Below are 23110 nucleotides of genomic sequence, written 5' to 3'. Positions count from 1 at the left end.
CACCTCTGCTCTTATACATTACACTTCTGTTCTTACACATTACACTTCTGCTCTTATACATTACACTTCTGCTCTTACACATTATACTTCTGCTCTTATACATTACACTTCTGCTCTTATACATTACATTTCTGCTCTTACACATTATACTTCTGCTCTTATACATTACACTTCTGCTCTTATACATTATACTTCTGCTCTTACACATTATACTTCTGCTCTTATACATTACACTTCTGCTCTTATACATTACACTTCTGCTCTTATACATTACATTTCTGCTCTTACACATTACACTTCTGCTCTTATACATTACACTTCTGCTCTTACACATTATACTTCTGCTCTTATACATTACACTTCTGCTCTTATACATTACACTTCTGCTCTTACACATTACACTTCTGCTCTTATACATTACACCTCTGCTCTTATACATTATACTTCTGCTCTTACACATTATACTTCTGCTCTTATACATTACACTTCTGCTCTTATACATTACACTTCTGCTCTTACACATTACACTTCTGCTCTTATACATTACACTTCTGCTCTTATACATTACACTTCTGCTCTTACACATTACACTTCTGCTCTTATACATTACACTTCTGCTCTTACACATTATACTTCTGCTCTTATACATTACACTTCTGCTCTTACACATTATACTTCTGCTCTTATACATTACACTTCTGCTCTTATACATTACACTTCTGCTCTTACACATTACACTTCTGCTCTTATACATTACACTTCTGCTCTTACACATTATACTTCTGCTCTTATACATTACACTTCTGCTCTTACACATTATACTTCTGCTCTTATACATTACACTTCTGCTCTTATGCATTACACTTCTGCTCTTATACATTACACTTCTGCTCTTACACATTAGAATTCTGCTCTTACACATTATACTTCTGCTCTTATACATTACACTTCTGCTCTTATACATTACACTTCTGCTCTTATACATTACACTTCTGCTCTTACACATTACACTTCTGCTCTTACACATTATACTTCTCTCTTATACATTACACTTCTGCTCTTATACATTACACTTCTGCTCTTATACATTACACTTCTGCTCTTACACATTACAATTCTGCTCTTACACATTATACTTCTGCTCTTATACATTACACTTCTGCTCTTATACATTACACTTCTGCTCTTATACATTACACTTCTGCTCTTATACATTACACTTCTGCTCTTACACATTACACTTCTGCTCTTACACATTACACTTCTGCTCTTATACATTACACTTCTGCTCTTATACATTATACTTCTGCTCTTATACATTACACTTCTGCTCTTATACATTACACTTCTGCTCTTACACATTACACTTCTGCTCTTATACATTACACTTCTGCTCTTACCCATTACACATCTGCTCTTATACATTACACTTCTGCTCTTACACATTACACTTCTGCTCTTATACATTACACCTCTGCTCTTATACATTATACTTCTGCTCTTACACATTATACTTCTGCTCTTATACATTACACTTCTGCTCTTATACATTACACTTCTGCTCTTATACATTACATTTCTGCTCTTACACATTATACTTCTGCTCTTATACATTACACTTCTGCTCTTATACATTATACTTCTGCTCTTACACATTATACTTCTGCTCTTATACATTACACTTCTGCTCTTATACATTACACTTCTGCTCTTATACATTACACTTCTGCTCTTATACATTACATTTCTGCTCTTACACATTACACTTCTGCTCTTATACATTACACTTCTGCTCTTACACATTACACTCCTGCTCTTATACATTACACTTCTGCTCTTATACATTACACTTCTGCTCTTACACATTACACTTCTGCTCTTATACATTACACTTCTGCTCTTACCCATTACACTTCTGCTCTTATACATTACACTTCTGCTCTTACACATTATACTTCTGCTCTTATACATTACACTTCTGCTCTTATACATTACACTTCTGCTCTTATACATTACACTTCTGCTCTTACACATTACAATTCTGCTCTTACACATTATACTTCTGCTCTTATACATTACACTTCTGCTCTTATACATTACACTTCTGCTCTTATACATTACACTTCTGCTCTTATACATTACACTTCTGCTCTTACACATTACACTTCTGCTCTTATACATTACACTTCTGCTCTTACACATTACACTTCTGCTCTTATACATTACACTTCTGCTCTTACCCATTACACATCTGCTCTTATACATTACACTTCTGCTCTTACACATTACACTTCTGCTCTTATACATTACACCTCTGCTCTTATACATTATACTTCTGCTCTTACACATTGTACTTCTGCTCTTATACATTACACTTCTGCTCTTATACATTACACTTCTGCTCTTATACATTACATTTCTGCTCTTACACATTATACTTCTGCTCTTATACATTACACTTCTGCTCTTATACATTATACTTCTGCTCTTACACATTATACTTCTGCTCTTATACATTACACTTCTGCTCTTATACATTACACTTCTGCTCTTATACATTACATTTCTGCTCTTACACATTACACTTCTGCTCTTATACATTACACTTCTGCTCTTACACATTACACTTCTGCTCTTATACATTACACTTCTGCTCTTATACATTACACTTCTGCTCTTACACATTACACTTCTGCTCTTATACATTACACTTCTGCTCTTACCCATTACACTTCTTCTCTTATACATTACACTTCTGCTCTTATACATTACACTTCTGCTCTTACACATTACACTTCTGCTCTTATACATTACACCTCTGCTCTTATACATTATACATCTGCTCTTACACATTATACTTCTGCTCTTATACATTACACTTTTGCTCTTATACATTACACTTCTGCTCTTACACATTACACTGCTGCTCTTACACATTATACTTCTGCTCTTATACATTACACTTTTGCTCTTACACAATATACTTCTGCTCTTATACATTACACTTCTGCTCTTATACATTACACTTCTGCTCTTATACACTACATTTCTGCTCTTATACATTACACTTCTGCTCTTACACATTATACTTCTGCTCTTATACATTACACTTCTGCTCTTATACATTACACTTCTGCTCTGACACATTACACTTCTGCTCTTATACATTACACTTCTGCTCTTACACATTATACTTCTGCTCTTATACATTACACTTCTGCTCTTATACATTACACTTCTGCTCTTACACATTACACTTCTGCTCTTATACATTGCACTTCTGCTCTTACACATTATACTTCTGCTCTTATACATTACACTTCTGCTCTTATACATTACACTTCTGCTCTTATACATTACATCTCTGCTCTTATACATTACACTTCTGCTCTTACACAATATACTTCTGCTCTTATACATTACACTTCTGCTCTTATACATTACACTTCTGCTCTTATACACTACATTTCTGCTCTTATACATTACACTTCTGCTCTTACACATTATACTTCTGCTCTTATACATTACACTTCTGCTCTTATACATTACACTTCTGCTCTTACACATTACACTTCTGCTCTTATACATTACACTTCTGCTCTTACACATTATACTTCTGCTCTTATACATTACACTTCTGCTCTTATACATTACACTTCTGCTCTTACACATTACACTTCTGCTCTTATACATTGCACTTCTGCTCTTACACATTATACTTCTGCTCTTATACATTACACTTCTGCTCTTATACATTACACTTCTGCTCTTATACATTACATCTCTGCTCTTATACATTACACTTCTGTTCTTACACATTACACTTCTGCTCTTATACATTACACTTCTGCTCTTACACATTACACTTCTGCTCTTATACATTACACTTCTGCTCTTATACATTACACTTCTGCTCTTACACATTACACTTCTGCTCTTATACATTACACTTCTGCTCTTACACATTATACTTCTGCTCTTATACATTACACTTCTGCTCTTATACATTACACTTCTGCTCTTATACATTACACCTCTGCTCTTATACATTACACCTCTGCTCTTATACATTACACTTCTGTTCTTACACATTACACTTCTGCTCTTATACATTACACTTCTGCTCTTACACATTATACTTCTGCTCTTATACATTACACTTCTGCTCTTATACATTACATTTCTGGTCTTACACATTATACTTCTGCTCTTATACATTACACTTCTGCTCTTATACATTATACTTCTGCTCTTACACATTATACTTCTGCTCTTATACATTACACTTCTGCTCTTATACATTACACTTCTGCTCTTATACATTACATTTCTGCTCTTACACATTACACTTCTGCTCTTATACATTACACTTCTGCTCTTACACATTATACTTCTGCTCTTATACATTACACTTCTGCTCTTATACATTACACTTCTGCTCTTACACATTACACTTCTGCTCTTATACATTACACCTCTGCTCTTATACATTATACTTCTGCTCTTACACATTATACTTCTGCTCTTATACATTACACTTCTGCTCTTATACATTACACTTCTGCTCTTACACATTACACTTCTGCTCTTATACATTACACTTCTGCTCTTATACATTACACTTCTGCTCTTACACATTACACTTCTGCTCTTATACATTACACTTCTGCTCTTACACATTATACTTCTGCTCTTATACATTACACTTCTGCTCTTACACATTATACTTCTGCTCTTATACATTACACTTCTGCTCTTATACATTACACTTCTGCTCTTACACATTACACTTCTGCTCTTATACATTACACTTCTGCTCTTACACATTATACTTCTGCTCTTATACATTATACTTCTGCTCTTACACATTATACTTCTGCTCTTATACATTACACTTCTGCTCTTATGCATTACACTTCTGCTCTTATACATTACACTTCTGCTCTTACACATTAGAATTCTGCTCTTACACATTATACTTCTGCTCTTATACATTACACTTCTGCTCTTATACATTACACTTCTGCTCTTATACATTACACTTCTGCTCTTATACATTACACTTCTGCTCTTACACATTATACTTCTGCTCTTATACATTACACTTCTGCTCTTACACATTATACTTCTGCTCTTATACATTACACTTCTGCTCTTATGCATTACACTTCTGCTCTTATACATTACACTTCTGCTCTTACACATTAGAATTCTGCTCTTACACATTATACTTCTGCTCTTATACATTACACTTCTGCTCTTATACATTACACTTCTGCTCTTATACATTACACTTCTGCTCTTATACATTACACTTCTGCTCTTACACATTACACTTCTGCTCTTACACATTATACTTCTGCTCTTATACATTACACTTCTGCTCTTATACATTACACTTCTGCTCTTATACATTACACTTCTGCTCTTACACATTACAATTCTGCTCTTACACATTATACTTCTGCTCTTATACATTACACTTCTGCTCTTATACATTACACTTCTGCTCTTATACATTACACTTCTGCTCTTATACATTACACTTCTGCTCTTACACATTACACTTCTGCTCTTACACATTACACTTCTGCTCTTATACATTACACTTCTGCTCTTATACATTATACTTCTGCTCTTATACATTACACTTCTGCTCTTATACATTACACTTCTGCTCTTACACATTACACTTCTGCTCTTATACATTACACTTCTGCTCTTACCCATTACACATCTGCTCTTATACATTACACTTCTGCTCTTACACATTACACTTCTGCTCTTATACATTACACCTCTGCTCTTATACATTATACTTCTGCTCTTACACATTATACTTCTGCTCTTATACATTACACTTCTGCTCTTATACATTACACTTCTGCTCTTATACATTACATTTCTGCTCTTACACATTACACTTCTGCTCTTATACATTACACTTCTGCTCTTACACATTATACTTCTGCTCTTATACATTACACTTCTGCTCTTATACATTACACTTCTGCTCTTACACATTACACTTCTGCTCTTATACATTACACCTCTGCTCTTATACATTATACTTCTGCTCTTACACATTATACTTCTGCTCTTATACATTACACTTCTGCTCTTATACATTACACTTCTGCTCTTACACATTACACTTCTGCTCTTATACATTACACTTCTGCTCTTATACATTACACTTCTGCTCTTACACATTACACTTCTGCTCTTATACATTACACTTCTGCTCTTACACATTATACTTCTGCTCTTATACATTACACTTCTGCTCTTACACATTATACTTCTGCTCTTATACATTACACTTCTGCTCTTATACATTACACTTCTGCTCTTACACATTACACTTCTGCTCTTATACATTACACTTCTGCTCTTACACATTATACTTCTGCTCTTATACATTATACTTCTGCTCTTACACATTATACTTCTGCTCTTATACATTACACTTCTGCTCTTATGCATTACACTTCTGCTCTTATACATTACACTTCTGCTCTTACACATTAGAATTCTGCTCTTACACATTATACTTCTGCTCTTATACATTACACTTCTGCTCTTATACATTACACTTCTGCTCTTATACATTACACTTCTGCTCTTATACATTACACTTCTGCTCTTACACATTACACTTCTGCTCTTACACATTATACTTCTGCTCTTATACATTACACTTCTGCTCTTATACATTACACTTCTGCTCTTATACATTACACTTCTGCTCTTACACATTACAATTCTGCTCTTACACATTATACTTCTGCTCTTATACATTACACTTCTGCTCTTATACATTACACTTCTGCTCTTATACATTACACTTCTGCTCTTACACATTACACTTCTGCTCTTACACATTACACTTCTGCTCTTATACATTACACTTCTGCTCTTATACATTATACTTCTGCTCTTATACATTACACTTCTGCTCTTATACATTACACTTCTGCTCTTACACATTACACTTCTGCTCTTATACATTACACTTCTGCTCTTACCCATTACACATCTGCTCTTATACATTACACTTCTGCTCTTACACATTACACTTCTGCTCTTATACATTACACCTCTGCTCTTATACATTATACTTCTGCTCTTACACATTATACTTCTGCTCTTATACATTACACTTCTGCTCTTATACATTACACTTCTGCTCTTATACATTACATTTCTGCTCTTACACATTATACTTCTGCTCTTATACATTACACTTCTGCTCTTATACATTATACTTCTGCTCTTACACATTATACTTCTGCTCTTATACATTACACTTCTGCTCTTATACATTACACTTCTGCTCTTATACATTACACTTCTGCTCTTATACATTACATTTCTGCTCTTACACATTACACTTCTGCTCTTATACATTACACTTCTGCTCTTACACATTACACTCCTGCTCTTATACATTACACTTCTGCTCTTATACATTACACTTCTGCTCTTACACATTATACTTCTGCTCTTATACATTACACTTCTGCTCTTACCCATTACACTTCTGCTCTTATACATTACACTTCTGCTCTTATACATTACACTTCTGCTCTTACACATTACACTTCTGCTCTTATACATTACACCTCTGCTCTTATACATTATACTTCTGCTCTTACACATTATACTTCTGCTCTTATACATTACACTTCTGCTCTTATACATTACACTTCTGCTCTTACACATTACACTTCTGCTCTTACACATTATACTTCTGCTCTTATACATTACACTTCTGCTCTTACACAATATACTTCTGCTCTTATACATTACACTTCTGCTCTTATACATTACACTTCTGCTCTTATACACTACATTTCTGCTCTTATACATTACACTTCTGCTCTTACACATTATACTTCTGCTCTTACACATTACACTTCTGCTCTTATACATTACACTTCTGCTCTTACACATTACACTTCTGCTCTTATACATTACACTTCTGCTCTTACACATTATACTTCTGCTCTTATACATTACACTTCTGCTCTTATACATTACACTTCTGCTCTTACACATTACACTTCTGCTCTTATACATTACACTTCTGCTCTTACACATTATACTTCTGCTCTTATACATTACACTTCTGCTCTTATACATTACACTTCTGCTCTTATACATTACACCTCTGCTCTTATACATTACACTTCTGTTCTTACACATTACACTTCTGCTCTTATACATTACACTTCTGCTCTTACACATTATACTTCTGCTCTTATACATTACACTTCTGCTCTTATACATTACACTTCTGCTCTTACACATTACACTTCTGCTCTTATACATTACACTTCTGCTCTTACACATTATACTTCTGCTCTTATACATTACACTTCTGCTCTTATACATTACACTTCTGCTCTTATACATTACACCTCTGCTCTTATACATTACACTTCTGTTCTTACACATTACACTTCTGCTCTTATACATTACACTTCTGCTCTTACACATTATACTTCTGCTCTTATACATTACACTTCTGCTCTTATACATTACATTTCTGCTCTTACACATTATACTTCTGCTCTTATACATTACACTTCTGCTCTTATACATTATACTTCTGCTCTTACACATTATACTTCTGCTCTTATACATTACACTTCTGCTCTTATACATTACACTTCTGCTCTTATACATTACATTTCTGCTCTTACACATTACACTTCTGCTCTTATACATTACACTTCTGCTCTTACACATTATACTTCTGCTCTTATACATTACACTTCTGCTCTTATACATTACACTTCTGCTCTTACACATTACACTTCTGCTCTTATACATTACACTTCTGCTCTTACCCATTACACTTCTGCTCTTATACATTACACTTCTGCTCTTATACATTACACTTCTGCTCTTACACATTACACTTCTGCTCTTATACATTACACCTCTGCTCTTATACATTATACTTCTGCTCTTACACATTATACTTCTGCTCTTATACATTACACTTCTGCTCTTATACATTACACTTCTGCTCTTACACATTACACTTCTGCTCTTACACATTATACTTCTGCTCTTATACATTACACTTCTGCTCTTACACAATATACTTCTGCTCTTATACATTACACTTCTGCTCTTATACATTACACTTCTGCTCTTATACACTACATTTCTGCTCTTATACATTACACTTCTGCTCTTACACATTATACTTCTGCTCTTATACATTACACTTCTGCTCTTATACATTACACTTCTGCTCTTACACATTACACTTCTGCTCTTACACATTATACTTCTGCTCTTATACATTACACTTCTGCTCTTATACATTACACTTCTGCTCTTACACATTACACTTCTGCTCTTATACATTACACTTCTGCTCTTACACATTACACTTCTGCTCTTATACATTACACTTCTGCTCTTATACATTACACTTCTGCTCTTATACATTACACCTCTGCTCTTATACATTACACTTCTGTTCTTACACATTACACTTCTGCTCTTATACATTACACTTCTGCTCTTATACATTACACTTCTGCTCTTCCACATTACAATTCTGCTCTTACACATTACACTTCTGCTCTTATACATTACACTTCTGCTCTTACACATTATACTTCTGCTCTTATACATTACACTTCTGCTCTTATACATTATACTTCTGCTCTTACACATTATACTTCTGCTCTTATACATTACACTTCTGCTCTTATACATTACACTTCTGCTCTTATACATTACACTTCTGCTCTTATACATTACATTTCTGCTCTTACACATTACACTTCTGCTCTTATACATTACACTTCTGCTCTTACACATTACACTCCTGCTCTTATACATTACACTTCTGCTCTTATACATTACACTTCTGCTCTTACACATTACACTTCTGCTCTTATACATTACACTTCTGCTCTTACCCATTACACTTCTGCTCTTATACATTACACTTCTGCTCTTATACATTACACTTCTGCTCTTACACATTACACTTCTGCTCTTATACATTACACCTCTGCTCTTATACATTATACTTCTGCTCTTACACATTATACTTCTGCTCTTATACATTACACTTCTGCTCTTATACATTACACTTCTGCTCTTACACATTACACTTCTGCTCTTACACATTATACTTCTGCTCTTATACATTACACTTCTGCTCTTACACAATATACTTCTGCTCTTATACATTACACTTCTGCTCTTATACATTACACTTCTGCTCTTATACACTACATTTCTGCTCTTATACATTACACTTCTGCTCTTACACATTATACTTCTGCTCTTATACATTACACTTCTGCTCTTATACATTACACTTCTGCTCTTACACATTACACTTCTGCTCTTATACATTACACTTCTGCTCTTACACATTATACTTCTGCTCTTATACATTACACTTCTGCTCTTATACATTACACTTCTGCTCTTACACATTACACTTCTGCTCTTATACATTACACTTCTGCTCTTACACATTATACTTCTGCTCTTATACATTACACTTCTGCTCTTATACATTACACTTCTGCTCTTATACATTACACCTCTGCTCTTATACATTACACTTCTGTTCTTACACATTACACTTCTGCTCTTATACATTACACTTCTGCTCTTACACATTATACTTCTGCTCTTATACATTACACTTCTGCTCTTATACATTACACTTCTGCTCTTACACATTACACTTCTGCTCTTATACATTACACTTCTGCTCTTACACATTATACTTCTGCTCTTATACATTACACTTCTGCTCTTATACATTACACTTCTGCTCTTATACATTACACCTCTGCTCTTATACATTACACTTCTGTTCTTACACATTACACTTCTGCTCTTATACATTACACTTCTGCTCTTACACATTATACTTCTGCTCTTATACATTACACTTCTGCTCTTATACATTACATTTCTGCTCTTACACATTATACTTCTGCTCTTATACATTACACTTCTGCTCTTATACATTATACTTCTGCTCTTACACATTATACTTCTGCTCTTATACATTACACTTCTGCTCTTATACATTACACTTCTGCTCTTATACATTACATTTCTGCTCTTACACATTACACTTCTGCTCTTATACATTACACTTCTGCTCTTACACATTATACTTCTGCTCTTATACATTACACTTCTGCTCTTATACATTACACTTCTGCTCTTACACATTACACTTCTGCTCTTATACATTACACTTCTGCTCTTACCCATTACACTTCTGCTCTTATACATTACACTTCTGCTCTTATACATTACACTTCTGCTCTTACACATTACACTTCTGCTCTTATACATTACACCTCTGCTCTTATACATTATACTTCTGCTCTTACACATTATACTTCTGCTCTTATACATTACACTTCTGCTCTTATACATTACACTTCTGCTCTTACACATTACACTTCTGCTCTTACACATTATACTTCTGCTCTTATACATTACACTTCTGCTCTTACACAATATACTTCTGCTCTTATACATTACACTTCTGCTCTTATACATTACACTTCTGCTCTTATACACTACATTTCTGCTCTTATACATTACACTTCTGCTCTTACACATTATACTTCTGCTCTTATACATTACACTTCTGCTCTTATACATTACACTTCTGCTCTTACACATTACACTTCTGCTCTTATACATTACACTTCTGCTCTTACACATTATACTTCTGCTCTTATACATTACACTTCTGCTCTTATACATTACACTTCTGCTCTTACACATTACACTTCTGCTCTTATACATTACACTTCTGCTCTTACACATTACACTTCTGCTCTTATACATTACACTTCTGCTCTTATACATTACACTTCTGCTCTTATACATTACACCTCTGCTCTTATACATTACACTTCTGTTCTTACACATTACACTTCTGCTCTTATACATTACACTTCTGCTCTTACATATTATACTTCTGCTCTTATACATTACACTTCTGCTCTTATACATTACACTTCTGCTCTTACACATTACACTTCTGCTCTTATACATTACACTTCTGCTCTTACACATTACACTTCTGCTCTTATACATTACACTTCTGCTCTTATACATTACACTTCTGCTCTTCCACATTACAATTCTGCTCTTACACATTACACTTCTGCTCTTATACATTACACTTCTGCTCTTACACATTATACTTCTGCTCTTATACATTACACTTCTGCTCTTATACATTATACTTCTGCTCTTACACATTATACTTCTGCTCTTATACATTACACTTCTGCTCTTATACATTACACTTCTGCTCTTACACATTATACTTCTGCTCTTATACATTACACTTCTGCTCTTACCCATTACACTTCTGCTCTTATACATTACACTTCTGCTCTTACACATTACACTTCTGCTCTTATACATTACACTTCTGCTCTTATACATTACACTTCTGCTCTTACACATTACACTTCTGTTCTTACCTTGGTTTTGAGAAATTCCGTTGACTCAAGCATGCGGAAAACTTCAGTATTATCAAGTTCCAGTAACATGCCAGTGATTTTTGCGCTTAGTGACGGGTACATGGCTTGAATTAGAGGGAAGAGAAGTTCACCTGAAATGAAAGACCCTTATGTCATGTCTTATGTTCTTTCACAATGCACGGAATATGGTAATTTTGTACGGTCTTAAATACCCAGCATTTGCTTTTGGTCGACTGGAGGAGGAGGTGGTATTATAGAGGTAGACGGCGATTCTTCCATAATGATAGTGGGCTGCAAGTAAAAAATACGGAAAATAGAAGAAAAAGCATTAATACACACTTTCTTCCCATCAGAGAAACTCCTGTACTTTGATTGCCATAATCTTGCCACAATATATGCTGAGCAGCTGTTGAAAGCAGTTTCTAAAGGAGCATGAAGTGGGCAGTGAAAATGCACTGTCACATACTCATTGGGAGAGAGGATTGCAAATTAAGGTAATGCAGTATATTACAAAAAATTATAATGTTGCTTGTAGGATAATTAAGTAATAAAAAAAAAAAGCTTAGTTACTGTTTGAAAAAAAATCCACCCCTTTTCAAAAAAAAGTCAGAAGAAACTGATCACGTTAAAATAAAGATGATCTCCATTGTGACTGGAAGTGATGGATTCCTGTCCATACAGCCCCACTACCATTACCCTACAGCCAAACTGTGACCTCGAGTATCAGGTGACTGTATGGACAGGACGGCATAATTTTCAGTACAAATGAAGACTGCTGTGGGGTTCGGATAGTTATACAGTACAGACGAAAAGTTTGGACACACCTTCTCATTTAAAGATTTTTCTGTATTTTCATGACTATGAAAATTGTACATTCACACTGAAGGCATCAAAACTATGAATTAACACATGTGGAATTGTATACTTAACAAAAAAGTGTGAAACAACTGAAAATATGTCTTATATTCTAGGTTCTTCAAAGTAGCCACCTTTTGCTTTGATAACTGCTTTGCACACTCTTGGCATTCTCTTGATGAGCTTCAAGAGGTAGTCACCGGAAATGGTCTTCCATCAATCTTGAAGGAGTTCCCAGAGATGCTTAGCACTTGTTGGCCCTTTTGCCTTCACTCTGCGGTCCAGCTCACCCCAAACCATCTCGATTGGGTTCAGGTCTGGTGACTGTGGAGGCCAGGTCATCTGGCGTAGCACCCCATCACTCTCCTTCTTGGTCAAATAGCCCTTACACAGCCTGGAGGTGTGTTTGGGGTCATTGTCCTGTTGAAAAATAAATGATGGTCCAACTAAACGCAAACCGGATGGAATAGCATGCAGCTGCAAGATTCTGTGGTAGCCATGCTGGTTCAGTATGCCTTCAATTTTGAATAAATCCCCAACAGTGTCACCAGCAAAGCACCCCCACACCATCACACCTCCTCTTCCATGCTTCACGGTGGGAACCAGATATGTAGAGTCCATCCGTTCACATTGTCTGCGTCGCACAAAGACACGGTGGTTGGAACCAAAGATCTCAAATTTGGACTCATCAGACCAAAGCACAGATTTCCACTGGTCTTATGTCCATTCCTTGTGTTCTTTAGCCCAAACTTGTCTCTTCTGCTTGTTGCCTGTCCTTAGTAATGGTTTCCTAGCAGCTATTTTACCATGAAGGCCTGCTGCACAAAGTCTCCTCTTAACAGTTGTTGAAGAGATGTGTCTGCTGCTAGAACTCTGTGTGGCATTGACCTGGTCTCTAATCTGAGCTGCTGTTAACCTGCGATTTCTGAGGCTGGTGACTCGGATAAACTTATCCTCAGAAGCAGAGGTGACTCTTGGTCTTCCTTTCCTGGGGCGGTCCTCATGTGAGCCAGTTTCTTTGTAGCTCTTGATGGTTTTTGCAACTGCACTTGGGGTCACTTTTAAAGTTTGCCCAATTTTTCAGACTGACTGACCTTCATTTCTTAAAGTAATGATAGCCACTCATTTTTCTTTACTTAGCTGCTTTTTTCTTGCCATAATACAAATTCTAACAGTCTATTCAGTAGGACTATCAGCTGTGTATCCACCAGACTTCTGCACAACACAACTGATGGTCCCAACCCCATTTATAAGGCAAGAAATCCCACTTATTAAACCTGACAGGGCACACCTGTGAAGTAAAAACCTTTTCCGGTGACTACCTCTTGAAGCTCATCAAGAGAATGCCAAGAGTGTGCAAAGCAGTCATCAAATCAAAAGGTGGCTACTTTGAAGAGCCTAGAATATAAGACATATTTTCAGTTGTTTCACACTTTTTTGTTAAGTATATAATTCCACATGTGTTAATTCATAGTTTTGATGCCTTCAGTGTGAATGTACAATTTTCAAAGTCATGAAAATACAGAAAAATCTTTAAATGAGAAGGTGTGTCCAAACTTTTGGTCTGTACTGTATAACGCTTCTTTCTTTATTTTACAATGATCTCTTCTCCCTGGCCAGTTTAAAAAACAAAGGCATGGAACACCCCTTTAAAAAGGAGCCTATAGTTATAGTGAGGCAGTGCAGACACAATTCTCACCTGCTGTACAGCAACCTGTGGCTGAATAATGAGCTGCTGCTGATATACTGGAGCTGGGTATTGATGTGGAACAGAGCACACAGCAGAGATCCTGGGGGCTGCAGCAGTGGGCTGGGTAGGGTGGGCTTCAAGTGCCTGATATGGAATATTTGCTGTATGGGAAAGTTACAAGACATAAGAAAATGCAAAGAATGGCCTGAAATGTATCACAGTACAGGAATAATAGGCGCAGTGATCCCACAGTAATGGTGAAATGCATACAGTGACGTGACATTACAGTGATAAATGACACAATCATGTCACATTACAGTTATAATGTATACAATGACGTCATACTACAGTGATAATGCATGCAGTGATGTCACAATACATTGATAATGCACTCAGTGATGTCACATTACAGTGATAATTAACATAGTGATGTCACACTACATTGACAGTACGCTCAGTGATGTCACATTACAGTGATAATGCAAGCAGTGATGTCACATTACATTGATAATATGCGCAGTGATGTCACATTACATTGATAATATGCGCAGTGATGTCACATTACATTGATAATATGCGCAGTGATGTCATATTACATTGATAATACGCGCAGTGATGTCATATTACATTAATAATATGCGTAGTGATGTCATATTACATTAATAATATGCGTAGTGATGCCACTTTACAGTGATAATGCAAGCAGTGATGTCACATTACAATGGTAATGCACACAGTGATGTCACATTACATTGATAATGCGCTCAGTGATGTCACTTTACATTGGTAATACGCTCAGTGATGTCACATTACATTGATAATACGCGTAGTGATGCCACTTTACAGTAATAATGCAAGCAGTGATGTCACCTTACAATGATAATGCACACAGTGATGTCACATTACAGTGATGATGCACACAGTGTTTGATGTCACATTACTGTGATGTTATATTATAGTGATATTGCACACATTTATGTCACATTACAGACATGAGCTAATGCACTGAATGTTGTCTCCAAGCAGTACAAATTGTAGTCAGTATTGGGTATATGGACAATAAATTCAGCTAAAATCACATTTAGATACTTCATAAAGAGATATCGCTAGATGAAGATGGGATGGGCCATGTGGATCTTTCATTGATTTAAAAAAATATTGGCAGAAGCTGCCGCCCCCCCAACACATGAGATGTACAGTAGTGCTACTAATTTCAGTTACAGTGTGTACAGAGACGTACAGAACTGTTCGGATATGATTAGTGCCATCACTTACCTAAAGGCTGCATTGATATGGGGCGCGGGGCTGGAGGCGCTGGCCTCATTGTGCTGTACGTCGCTGGTCTGGGAGCCGCCAGTCTGATTCTTGGCATATTCTGGAACACTGGAGAAAGGCAAATGGATAAATCTTTATGTTGACTGTGAGCAATGAGATAGGGCGGTATGATTCCAGAAGCAACGGGGCTTTCCCTTCTTTTTGGGATCACGACAACAGTGGCCTCATTCATTGATGGCGGCAGTCTACCCTCGTGTAATGCATTATTAAAAACCTCTTCATCTATTTCCTTATCTATGTAGTGACAGGGAGTTGTACGATGAAATAAAATACTAACTCCGCGTGAGTATTTGGAGAATGTTGCATGATATCTCGAGCCCACCCAGGCAGGGCTTAATATGTGGGTGTTATGTGCGGTCATGTGTGTCTATTGGAGGCATAATAGTAAAGGCTGATATTTTTTCATGGTACCGAAGATCGCCTTCCTTTTATTAGGGTCGTTTACTCCCCGTACGTTCCATGACATTAAGGTAATCTTTTTAGCCATGAGAGTCATCCCTGAGGAATAGATAGGGGTATACCAGAATAGCTGAGCTCCATTAGTGGTGTTGAGTGAGATTAGGTATGACTAAGTAGAACCGCTCTAGATCTGAGGTATACCAGAAAAGCTGAGGTCCATCAGTGGTGTTGGGCAAGATTAGGTATGACTAAGAAGAACCGCTGTAGATCTGAGGTATACCAGAAAAGCTGAGCTCCATCAGTGGTGTTGGGCGAGATTAGGTATGACTAACAAGAACCACTCTAGATCTGAGGTATATCAGAAAAGCTGAGCTCCATCAGTGGTGTTTGGCGAAATTAGGTATGACCAAGAAGAACCACTCTAGATCTGAGGTATATCAGAAAAGCTGAGGTCCATCAGTGTTGGGCTAGATTTATTATGACTAAGAAGAACCACTCTAGATCTGAGGTATACCAGAAAAGCTGAGGTCCATCAGTGGTGTTGGGCAAGATTAGGTATGACTAAGAAGAACCGCTGTAGATCTGAGGTATACCAGAAAAGCTGAGCTCCATCAGTGGTGTTGGGCGAGATTAGGTATGACTAACAAGAACCACTCTAGATCTGAGGTATATCAGAAAAGCTGAGCTCCATCAGTGGTGTTTGGCGAAATTAGGTATGACTAAGAAGAACCACTCTAGATCTGAGGTATATCAGAAAAGCTGAGGTCCATCAGTGTTGGGCTAGATTTATTATGACTAAGAAGAACCACTCTAGATCTGAGGTATACCAGAAAAGCTGAGGTCCATCAGGTTGGTTGTAACAGACAGTCTCAATGAGGGGAGGAACCATGGAACCAAGCAACCTTCTAAATTCTCAATCATTCTAAAGTAGCAAAACCTTACGTATATTCAACATTGATATCCAACAGTCATCTGTGAGCCATAACAGCTTGCCCATGAAGAAGTGAGGGTAGAGTGAAGATTCCAAGTACATCAATTGCAAAACAAGTCGCAGCCAGAAAAGCCGGAGTCGGGCTGATGGAGAGGGGCAGCACCTTCAAACCTAGTTTCCAGGAAATCATTGCCACATCCTAATCTCAGTCTCCTTCCGCCCATAGTTTTTTTTTTTTTGTTTTTTTTATTTTGATCCAGCCAGGAGAGAGCATTCTTAGGAGAGTCAAAGAAGAATGTCGAATTCATAGCACCAATCCGCAGACGGGCCGGATATGACATAGAGTAGGAGAACCCTGTGTGTCTGCAGCTGTTTTTTTTAATATCCAAGAACTGTGCCCTCCTCTTCTGCACGTCAGCGGAATAATCTGGGAAAATGGAGATTCTTTTGACCATTTATGCAGAGTTCAGAGTTGTCTCTGGAGTTTCGTAGGATGGTATCCCAATCCCTATAGTGAAGTATCTTGGCCAGGACTGTGCATGGCGGACTTCCAGGAGGATACCCCATTAGGGTATCCTTCCAAAACACTTTCAGTAACCTGGTTTCAAAGAATTCTGTGGTCTTTGTGCTTTCAGATTTTTCAGAGATTCCTACAATCCGGATATTGTTCCTGCGCAGGTGGGTCTCCAAATGATCCTGCTTGAGGCTGATTGCGTCTGATAACTTGGTGTTTTGCTGCACTTCTTGCCTCATTAGAAGTAGGGTGTCCTCTAATTCATTAACCTTCTCCTCGTGGGCTGTTGTCCTCTCTGAGATACTGCGTACATCTTGTCTGACCACAGAAATATCCTCCTTTATTCCTCCCACCTGCAGCACCAGAGATGAAAGGGAGCTCCTACAACCCCCAATGGCTTGCATGATATCTTTACGTGTGGGCTCTGTAGCTGCTTGTTGGCATGTAGGAGAAATAGCATGGACTCCCTGGCTCTTTTGTACCCCCTCATCCGGGGGAGAAGGGATACAGATCTGGATGAATCCCTCTCGCCGTCTCATCCCGTTTCTTCCCCTCCTGCTCTTGCAAATCTTTGAAATCTAGCCGCAACCTCCCGTAGGCGCTCACCCGCTTGGCTTGCTGCCGCCCTTTTGTATTATGTTCCTCACCTTTGAGTGCTTTCCCTTTCTTCATGGTGGGCTTCCTCCCGGCGAAAAGGCTGTTTGCAGTGTCCGGGGATAAGCAGGTAAGTATACCTGGCTGTCGTATCCGTCCAGAAGGTGAAGAAAATGGCAGCTTTAGGATCGTATAAGGATCTGCACGCCGAGCTGATCAGGCATGAGTCCTCTCATATCGCGGCACACCACGCACCCCCCGGCAAGTATAAATCTTAAAAATGGTGAGGACTGGTATAGTAGACCACAAAGTTTATGTAATATCACTATGTAGACCGTGATGTGCACTTGTAAGCGGGAGCAGAAACGCAGCGTACATACTAAACCCCATTCCCACAATACAATGAACATACTTTGGGGTGTCCAGTTAGGACTTGGCACAGCCTGCGATATCGGTCCTGTAGGATAGTATCCTGCATGGTTCTGGGCCTAAAAACAAGTTTGGGTTGAATTAAATGAATTGTATATGGTTAGAAAAACATGGCAGCTTTCTTTCTGTAACAGTGCCCCTAATTTCCACAGGTGGAGCGTGGTATTATAACTCAACCCTATTGTCTCAAATGGAGCTTAGCTGCAATACCAGACACAACCTTAGAATAGGTATGGTGCTGTTTCTGTAAGAAAGTGTTCATACAAAGTTTCTGTAGGTTCTTTTGTTATCTGGAGACTTACCTGTGAAGGAGGTGGCATTAAATAGCTGGGAGTTGGTGGTGGTTGGTAGGTATTGATGACTTGGTTGGGTACCATTTGGATATGATCCATCTTCTGCATAAACTGGTTGGCTAGAAGAGCTAGCCGGTCCTTCTTACGCTGTGCCAGGGCGACATACAAGGGCTTGCAGGCTACAATCCTTCCGTTCATCTCTGTGACTGCTTTGGTTGCTTCCTCGGGGGCGGAGAAGCAAACAAAACCAAACCCTTTGCTGCGTCTACCTTCCATCATGACCTGAAATATTAGATCACTTGCCATCCTTATAATGGAACATATGCAAATAAACAGTACACCCTCACCTAAGAGGGTTAATGCTAAAGGCTCATTCCCTACATTAAAAGGTATCATCTACTCATCACTCTATTCGTAAAGGATCAATGGGGTCTCAGCAGTTAGACCGCCACCAATCCGCAAATTATCATCTATCCTATATATCGGTGAAAGCGTCTAATGTTGGGTATAACCTTTTATGTTACGTAGATGAAAATGAGGATAGAAAGTAGAAAGAAGCAGATACAAGCTGAGCTCACCTTAGCACTGGTGATGGTGCCATAGGAGGAAAACACCTGATGCAGTAGCTTGTCATCAATGCAATCTGCAAGATTTTTAATGTAGAGATTGACGCCCTAAAATTAAAAGGAAAAAAAAAATTAAAAATTTTGACATTTTTTTCAAATACTCACTCAAATCACATGCGAAGGGAGTGAGGTCACTCACCTGAGATCTGGTGATCCGTTCTTGCTTTATTTTCTCGAACTTCCTCCTAAGCTCGGCTTGTCTTTCCGACTTCTTCTGGGCTCTTCCAACATAAATAGCCTTACCATTCACATCTTCACCATTCATTTCATCCACAGCCTTATAGAAGTAGGAAAATATTTTAAAAACATTTATTTGGTCACAAGAACAGGATCTCTCACCCTGGGGCATCAGGACACAATTTACGACAGGCTGTCATTTTTTGATCTCCCAAGGACGAGGTCTCATCCCACACTTGGAACTAAATATATGGCTGATATATAAATGTAGAGATATAACTGTATACTGCTGATATATAAATGTAGCGATATACCTTTATACGGCTGATATATAATGTAGAGATATAACTGTATACTGCTGATATATAGGTGTAAATGTAATAGGGCTGTTTGTAATAGAAATTAATAAAAGGTGAGCAAACCCGGAAGCGAAAGATATTGATAGCATAACAATTTGGGAGTACTATTGGTGTATGAAAAAAATAGAGATTCCAGCAACGTAAATCCTTAATTGTAGATTTATTGAATAGAAAAAAAGCCAAGAAAAAGTCCAAATCCAACACCAATAAAAAAGCAGACACATTTCAAACACAGTCCTCATTGCATATGAGTGAGGAATGTGTCTGAAACGCGTCTGATTTTTGTTTTTGGTGTTGGATTTGGATTTTTTTCTATTCAATAAATCAATAATTCAGGATTTACATTCCTGGAATCTCTATTTTTTCATGTTTGAGACTTGCTATACTACATGTCTTCCATGTAATCTGAATCGCTGTTTTCCAGGAGTGCTGATCTTCCCTTGGTTCTTTGTTCACATGGTGTACTCCTTTTGTAGACCTGGAAATTATCTTAACCTATATTATCCTGATCAGGACTAGAAGGGTATTCCCATCTTAGGCATTGGTGATGTAACCATCTGATGCCATAACTGTCTGATAGATACGGGTGCCACCTCTGAAACCTATCTCCAGAAAAGGGGTTCCTCAACCTCCAACCTGTCTGGATGGCCAGTGGATGACTGCCGCATCCAGGTGGAGAATGAAGAGGTGGATACACATGTGCATGTCTCAGCAGAAACTGAGCAGAACCTCCAGGTAGTTTTTGAGGAGAATTTGGAGAGTTTCTGCTCCAAAGACTCCTCAAAAAACTCCATTTGCACATAGCTTAAACTTTAAATAGCGAGCCGCTTCCAAGCAGAAGCCGCCCGAAGAATGAACATGCTACTTCTTTTACCAATTCCCATCTTTCGAAACCTGAACCGGTTAAAAGAAGTGACAAAAGACGGATCATGTGTGCAGCAATGTTGTTCTTATATTGCTGTGTTTATGTTAATTCTTTGTAGTGTCTTTTTAGTGCTTTTTCATGCTTATTCCCGAAAGAAATCCACCTAAAAAAGACGTGTGCTCATTGGTGTATGTGCACACTGAATCTTTTTGCTGAGTTTTTGGAGTCTTAGAGGAGGATTTAGAGAGTTTCCGCCCAGTGGCTATGTGCACACGTCGTCTTTTTCAAGCGGAATCTGGCTGAAAAATAGCCTCAAAAAATGGTCATAATGCACAACAGTGTCAAAATGACATTGCTGTGCCCATGTTCAGTATTTAGTTACTTCTTTTAACCGCTTCAGGGTTTCGGAAACCCTGGAGCTGTTAAAAGAGGTAACATGTTCATTCTGTCATAATGAAGATATAAGGGAGAAAATGCCGCAAAAACAAAAGCAAAACCGCCGGTGGTTCAGGAAAAAAGCCGCCGACTTTTTCCTGAAGTAGCTTCACCTGGGAAAAGTCGGTGGCTTCACTAGAATCTAAAAGACGCCTTGTGTGTTTATGATCCAAAATGTAAAAAAAGTGCCATAGGGGTATAGGTCCTGAGATCCCAAATAATTATTACTACAAAGGGGCAGAGGCTCTCCAAGATGAGTGGTATCCAGACTGATAAATGATTATCGCTGCTCATCTTCCAGCAACGTAGACAGCCTACAATAAATGTACTACCAATCCTGATTCTAGACATTTTGTTAGTCTCCATCTCACTTTTAGGGCATCCTCGTGTTTCTCAAAGCTGACAAAGCCGAATCCTTTGGACGTCCCATATTCATCAGTCATGACTTTAATGCTTAGTGTAGGCCCTAAAGTGAGAATATTGCCCAAATTTAGGTTTAGGAAGGTTCAGAACAACCCATATATAAGTCTAACAATATTTCAGAAGACCGTATTGTGGCCATATTTTATACTCTATTATTGCTCCACGTTCCGACCCATCAGCGGGTCTCATGGTCAGAACTTACATCATAAATGGCCGCTATGCTCTTAACTCAGGTTATGAAACCTGCTGACGGGATGTGCAGAAATAATACATAGAATAAAGTATGGCCACAATACTGTCTTCTGGAATAGCCGTGATTTTTGTAGCTACATGATTAATATTTACCGTATTTGCTGAACAATTCCTTGAGCCGTTCATCGTCCATATTTTCTCCAAAGTTCTTGATGTAAACATTAGTGAATAAAGATCTGGCAACAAGTTCAGGTTCTCGTTCTTTACGGGACTTGAAATGTCCAATAAACCTTTACGGAAAATACAGAGATGTTTATCCACAGTTGTGATTTACTAATGGCAAAAAAACATTTGGGTCATCCACTTTTGGGGACCTTTATTTCTTACTTAAATGCATATAGTGGGAAAATAAGTATTTGATACACTGCCGATTTTGCAAGTTTTCCCACCTACAAAGAATGGAGAGGTCTGTAATTTTTATCGT

The 23110-nt window shown here is 37.6% G+C and overlaps 1 protein-coding gene across 1 annotated transcript in view; it reads right to left on the bottom strand.

Annotated features, from left to right (window-relative positions):
• Positions 1-23110, bottom strand: part of LOC141264711 (polyadenylate-binding protein 1-like) — a 32235-nt gene that overhangs the window by 5391 nt on the left and 3734 nt on the right. The window contains exons 4-11 of the mRNA XM_073676978.1: positions 22780-22916; positions 22383-22477; positions 20315-20452; positions 20128-20223; positions 19559-19831; positions 19240-19315; positions 16330-16437; positions 12510-12640 (exon numbers count right to left, since the gene is read on the bottom strand). Of these exons, the coding sequence (XP_073533079.1) occupies positions 12510-12640; positions 16330-16437; positions 19240-19315; positions 19559-19831; positions 20128-20223; positions 20315-20452; positions 22383-22477; positions 22780-22916 (1054 nt within the window). The remainder of the gene's footprint in view (positions 1-12509; positions 12641-16329; positions 16438-19239; positions 19316-19558; positions 19832-20127; positions 20224-20314; positions 20453-22382; positions 22478-22779; positions 22917-23110) is intronic.

The sequence above is a fragment of the Phyllobates terribilis genome, unplaced genomic scaffold, assembly GCF_046119375.1.
Source record: "Phyllobates terribilis strain yellow unplaced genomic scaffold, ASM4611937v1 Scaffold_4__5_contigs__length_816908805, whole genome shotgun sequence".
Lineage (NCBI taxonomy): Eukaryota > Metazoa > Chordata > Amphibia > Anura > Dendrobatidae > Phyllobates > Phyllobates terribilis.
The sequence above is the reverse complement of the archived record's forward strand: the minus strand, read 5'-3'. Positions and strand labels throughout refer to the sequence as shown.